Source organism: Zea mays, chromosome 8 (genome assembly GCF_902167145.1).
Source record: "Zea mays cultivar B73 chromosome 8, Zm-B73-REFERENCE-NAM-5.0, whole genome shotgun sequence".
Lineage (NCBI taxonomy): Eukaryota > Viridiplantae > Streptophyta > Magnoliopsida > Poales > Poaceae > Zea > Zea mays.
In genome coordinates, this window is record NC_050103.1 from 140,957,560 (window position 1) to 140,963,907 (window position 6,348).

Genomic DNA, 6,348 nt, shown 5'->3' on the forward strand with positions numbered 1-6,348 from the left:
CTCTATACAAAGTTCGTAAGTTCAGTTTATTGTCTAATGTTCATAACAAAAGTAAAATTACATCACATACTCTAATTCAAAGCTACAAAAAACATCTAACTAGCATTATCTCTAACTTTGTGTTCTTCATCAAGTATATAAAAGTGTGTAATGAAGTGTGGTTTTAATAAATATATAGGCATTTTCGTACCTCTATATGGGTCATTTCGTGCCTGTCTTAAATGGGTCATGCTCGTGCTCACTCATGGACTGTGACCTCGGCTCAAACCCGGCCCGATATATCAGCCCAAACCCGGCCCGATATATCAGGACAGCCCATTAAACCCGACCCAAATGTACACATATACAAACAGCCCCTTAGATTTTATCTCCATTAGAATGGATAGACTCAATGTTTTATTCTTAATTGTTTCACAACCCTTCTTTACCTAAACTTAGTACCTGCTACGTTGAGACAACATAGACAGTTTAACGAGTGCTCATCATCAAAATAATATCCTCCTGACTCCAGCGCACACGCATCATTAGCGTACTGCTGAACTGACAAACGATTTGATCCAACATCACATTAGCACTGGAATAAGAACAGGCAGATAAAACAGGCCATATCTGCTTAAGCGTTGCAGTCGATAGACAGACTTCCAGTATCCGATAGATAACATCGAGTTCTTTGGGACAGTAATAGGCTTAATGTACACGGAGCAACCAATTTAAGTTTCGCTTGCTGCACAATCACACTACTGTGATCTAGACAGACGATCAAGAGCAGCAGCTGCTTTGCTGAGAAACAGGCTGACCCCGCATTTGCACAGTTGCAGGCCTACTAGCACCACTTGCAGCTGGTTGACTTGCCATCCTATCCAACAAGGAGAATGAAGAATGATTAGGTGCTCCCGTATACAGATAAACAATAGCAAACATAGTGATCATGGGATTCATGGCTTATTTTTCACTTTGAATCATATGCAATATTATGTTGCACAGTGTTCTTTGTTTGTACTCAGTCCCTCAATAAAAGAGGGCCTCCATATGTTGACATACTATACTTGATGACTCCAAAAGGAATGAGAAAATGCTGCCACAAAAAAGTCTACAACACAAATGATCTAGTTACCTGTTCTTTATCTCCCCTGCCATGGTCATGAATGCCTTCTCCACATTTGTTGCATCCTTGGCACTAGTCTCAAGGAATGGTATTCCGATGTCATCAGCAAGGGCCTATGATGACAAGCAACATGCAGCCAATTTAACTATCATCCCGGTTGAAAGAAGCATGTCCAGTAAAAGTAATTAATGCAGAGAAATATTACCTTGCCAGCCTCGTAAGAAACTACTCTGTTCTCAGCCAGGTCACACTTGTTCCCCACCAAAAGCTTGTTCACATTTTCACTGGCATACCTATCAATTTCATTCAGCCACTGCTTGACATTGTTAAAGCTCTCCTGGTCAGTTACATCATACACAACCTATAGAAATACAAAAGTTTAAACAAGACTCAGATTAACAAAGATGAGATAATAGCAGATAGGAAAAAAACGAAATAAGAAAAAGAAAGCTCACAATAATGCCATGAGCTCCACGGTAGTAGCTGCTTGTGATGGTCCTAAAGCGTTCTTGGCCAGCAGTATCCCACTAAATCAGAAGAATGTGGAGAAACATAAGTGTCAAAGCTTCTAACTGTTAGGAAATGTAACCTTCACTACAGTTGATTACTTACAATCTGTAGCTTTATTGTCTTCCCATCTTGCTCAACGGTGCGGATTTTCTAGCAGACAGGGAGCAAAAAAGGGCATACATGAGTAACTAGCAAGGCATGCAAGCAATGCCAAACTACAGAGGGATTCAGCTTTGTTTTATCTCATCAAGAAACCAACTTACAAAATCAACTCCAATAGTACTGATATAGCTCTCCAGATATGAATCATCCTGTAAAGTAAATGATAAGAAAGATGCTCACAATAAAACAGATGATCATAACAAGCACTTATTAGGAGGGATGATGCCCAAGAGAAAATCAGGAATACAGCTGTTTCTAAACACCATTCCATAAATGGTGGTACTGTATCAGAATGCTCTTATGGTACGATGGGACATAATTGAAATTTGAGAGTATGTCAACTCAAGCAAAAATCTATTAGCACCTGCTAGATTCTGCATACTATAATTTTTCCTACTTGGAATACATGAAACATCCATGAAGGAACACCTAAAAAGGCCACCACCTACACACACCCGACACGCCATAGGGTGTCCTTTTTTCTTTTTCTTATATTTGTAATTGATCTATTTTTGGACCCTCTTTCCTTTCTTAATTTAATGATACACAGCTCTCCTGCGTGTTCGAGAAAAAAAAATTCCTACTTCAAAGTTCGACTCGACAAAATAATGTAATTGAGATAAGAATTTGAAACTTGACTATTTTTCCAAAGTTGATCAGAAATCTACACTTGACAGGTCAATATTTGATACTGGACCAAAGCAACATTTTGTCTATATAAGTAAACTATTCAGCCAGGAACGGGACTGCAAAATGCATGCCAAGGGGTCATTCACAATAAGTTATGGTAACAATGTCTATATCATGTCAAAAGCCATTTGACATAAGTGTGAGTCATACACCACTCTAACACCATGCCTTGAAGAACAGCATTCCATCTACCCTAGTAGGAGATGCATCAAAACTAAACAAAAAAAAAAACACTTCTTAGGTATATGGACATTTTCCTCCCGGTGTGGTAATGGAGAATGCATTCAAAGTTAAAGAAGACCGTGTCTTCTCATATGTGGTGAAAGGGAAGGTCGGGATCCTCACCGCAAACCTCAGCAGCAGGCAAGACTTCCCAACACCGGAGTCCCCGATGAGGAGCAGCTTGAAGAGGTAGTCGCTGCACAATAACAAGAGAACGTCGTTAGGTATCATAACACAAGCATCTATATCTCATGATATCATCTCGGTTCCTGCCCACAAGGCACAAGCCAACACACCCTACAACAAACTTGGTGAACACATCCACGACAAAATCAAAGAGTAAAACAAAATAGTAGTGGCTCCGAAAGCCCCGAGCAAAAAAGGCTACGCGGGAGCAACGCGACCGAACGAATCAAAGGCACGGATCTAGGTCATTCCTAGGCTACCGGTGACGGCGCGTCCAACAATATGCTATTTCCGGCATGGGGACCAACAAAACTAAGACTCCAAACACTGGACTAAGAGCGCAGCAACTACCAAGCAAAGGAACAAGGGAGACCCTCTAAAAGCTCACGATCGGGGCCGAATCGGCGACCGAACGACCCGACTGGGCGGCCGGCGGAAAGATCGGCCGTTCCGCCGAACTTCCCAACCACGCTCTAGATTCGACGAGCCCATCACCGACCCAATCGGAAGCGAGGAGGGATAGGGAACTTACTACTCGGGATTCATGGCGTTGGACGCGGACGGGATGGGGGTCGGGGTCGGGACCGGCAGGGACGAGGCGGCTCCTGCTCTCTGGGGGAAGCGACGACCGAGGAGGTGGGGAAGGAATTGGGAGAACTAGCGGAGGGAGCACGGGACGGCGCAGAGAGAGATGGGAAATGAAAAGAGAGGAAAGGAGGAATAGGGGAAGACTGGGTTGTCGAGTGGGGCACGTCTCCGTAGCGTCTGCGTGCGCCGTCGGCCATCCTACCTTTGCCTGCCAGCCCGGTCCAGCCGGCCAGGACAGCAACGCCACGAACCACGAAGGCCACGCCACCCGCGTCTCCGGAGGTGGTGGTTGCTTTGTCTCCGCTACAAACGGGCCCAGTTGTTTAGGGTTGGACAGTTTGTCGCTTGCCTGGGCCTCCGCTCCAGCGGACGTGGAGAAAAGTTGGGCCACGGCGCACAGATGGTTCACGGCGTAGAGGGACAGGACATCCTTGGTCGCTCCCATAGTAATCTCTAATACTATTTAAATACCTAATGTAGGCGTCCACACCTGCGCTGTTCTGCCCGCCCCCGACATCCTCGTGCACGGCATACCATTGGCGCGGTGATTCCCTAGCGCAATCCTAGGAAATTATCCGCCGACGCCCCGCCATCATCGCCCCCGCGCCGACATCCTACCCCTCCTTCCTTCGGCTCCAACCCTCCCCCCACCCCCGCTATGCCCCTGCTCCGTGACCCCCGCGCCCCGCCCCACCACCCCCGTCAATCTCCCGTGCTCCCCCCTCCTCCCATCAACGCTCCCTCCTCATATTCCCCACACACCAAGAGACGAATCTGTCCACGCTAGGGTTTGGATTCGTGGGTGGAGCCCGAGGTTAGATCCAGCAGGGGAAGGAAGATAGAGAAGGGGAGGGAAGGGGTGGCGGGCCTAGCAGACATGGATGGCCGCCACCGTCGCCGAGTCGGACGACGCTGGTAGAGGTGGCCGCTGTGGGGGCAGCGATGTCACACCCGGGTTTCAGGGGCACCAAGACCCGGGCGCGAACATAATCACCAGGTATGCTGGGACCAAGTCTCACACATATGATGAATCATGGCACAGGATCGAATGTCACATCTTTACTACATAATAGGAGTTCTATACAAAATAAATAAATAATTACATTATAAGAAGACAACGGTCCAGCAACCCAAAGTTGACTGGGAGACGACGACCTAGACCTCTCACGAACTCATCACAACATCCTCCATGCGCCTTATCCTGTGGTACCTGTTCTTGACCTGTGGGGGGTGTGAGACAGCAAGAGTGAGCTCACATACGTTCATCGCTCAACAAGTTGTGGGGAATAATGTGCATGAACTCGCCAAAGGTGGGAGCTCACGTGAAGTGTAAGGCTTACCAAAGAGGATGGTTAGAGTTGAGCATTGCTTTTAAAGTTGGTCAAATTTTTATTAGCAATTACTAAGTATAAGTAAATACCAACCCAATTAAGTAGTAGAACAAAAGTAACAACATCACCTGCGATGCAATGCATATGACAAATTGAATTTAGTTCCATAATTTAATCATCAGAGAGTCCTGAGCTGCTCATGACCGTGAGCTCGGCTAGTATACCAGTTTTACACTCTGCAGAGGTGGTACCCTTTACCCACAAGTCATGTTACCCATCTGCCAAGGGATCGCGACTTCCCATACACCTCTACTGAGGAGGCGAGGCAGGGTAACACTACGAGGCCTTTACAAAGTTCCACTAGCTTCAGAAAACCCGCTACAGTTTATAGGAAGCTCCAATGCAGGGTTCTTGCCTGACCGCCATCGCAGCAAAATCAACCAAGGACCTCCCTACACTGACCACTCCCCTACTGCCCTTGCCCCTTTCGGGTAAGGTAGTCCTCCACTAGCTTTCCTAATTAATCAGCCAAGGGCGTCCATAAACCCTTGTGGTGGCACGTGTTTCTCAAGTTAAGCTCTATGTTCTAATTAACATTAATGATCTTGACATGAACATAAATAGAATAACAAAATAACTGGAACATAGATATGATAAATAATTATCCCAAATCCATGTAAAGCAATAGCAAACTACCTAAGTGATTCAGGGGTAAACAAGGTAATGAGATAAACAATCTAGGGTAACCTATTGGGTCCCATCAAAATTAACTTATGCATGAATAAATGATATTAAAGAACATTATTGGGTAAAAAGTGGTCAAGGGCACAACTTGCCTGGGACTTGAGATTCCAGGTACCAACTTGCTCTTCAGATGACACGTGTCCTCAGCGCTAAACGTAGCAATACAAACATACATGGTATAGGCAAAATTAACATTACACCAAACATATATGCAAAATACATATTAATAATCTACTCATTGAAATAAAATCCTAGGAACAGGAATCATAATTTTTTGGAGTTATAGATTTTAAATTATGAATTTACAAAGGTTTTCTGTGTTTAAAATGGATTAAGTGAGAGATTAAATTTCTTATTGTTTTCATGATAAAACAGAGGCTCTAAGTGATAGAGAATTAAATTACAAAATTTTAAGAACTGGAATGGATTAATTTGGACTAAAAATGGATTTTCTACAAATTAAACAAGTTTACAACAATTATTTATTCACTAAAATCCATTTCTATTTTATTTCTCTGATTTTCGAGTAAACTGGACTGGGCCTCATTTTCTGCGAAGTGCAGGGGGCTCGGTGCAAGTTTCCTAAAACACAGGGAACAGAGTCCCTGGACGGCGGGTTGATTCCTAGATTTGCTAGGGTTTCTTTTACAAAACGCGCGCCGCGAAGGGGTATCCGATGTTGTGGGCCGCCAGATCAAACACGGACGGCCCGGATTAGATCCTACATAAAATGAAACGGTACGACACCATAGCCGTTCGATTAATGATCAACGACGTGGATTTTGTTAACCCTGAGTCGTTCTAGTCCAC

General features: G+C 44.7%; 1 protein-coding gene across 1 annotated transcript; it reads right to left on the bottom strand.

The window, feature by feature from the left end:
• Nucleotides 1–323: 323 nt before the first annotated feature.
• LOC100191848 (Ras protein RIC1) lies at nucleotides 324–3,706 on the bottom strand. The gene is made up of 8 exons (NM_001137272.2): nucleotides 3,408–3,706; nucleotides 2,813–2,885; nucleotides 1,879–1,926; nucleotides 1,718–1,765; nucleotides 1,561–1,632; nucleotides 1,311–1,466; nucleotides 1,115–1,218; nucleotides 324–856 (listed from the first exon to the last, which is right to left on the bottom strand). Exons 1-8 carry the CDS (start codon nucleotides 3,419–3,421, stop codon nucleotides 760–762), a joined length of 612 nt encoding a protein of 203 aa, NP_001130744.1. The 5' UTR covers nucleotides 3,422–3,706; the 3' UTR covers nucleotides 324–759.
• Between the last annotated feature and the right edge of the window lie 2,642 nt (nucleotides 3,707–6,348).

Coding starts and splice junctions, on each gene's coding strand:
- LOC100191848 (NM_001137272.2), bottom strand. Junction 1,467..1,560: donor GTGGAGCTCATGGCATTATT/GTGAGCTTTCTT, acceptor GTATTTCTATAG/GTTGTGTATGATGTAACTGA. Junction 1,219..1,310: donor TTTCTTACGAGGCTGGCAAG/GTAATATTTCTC, acceptor TTGTCATCATAG/GCCCTTGCTGATGACATCGG.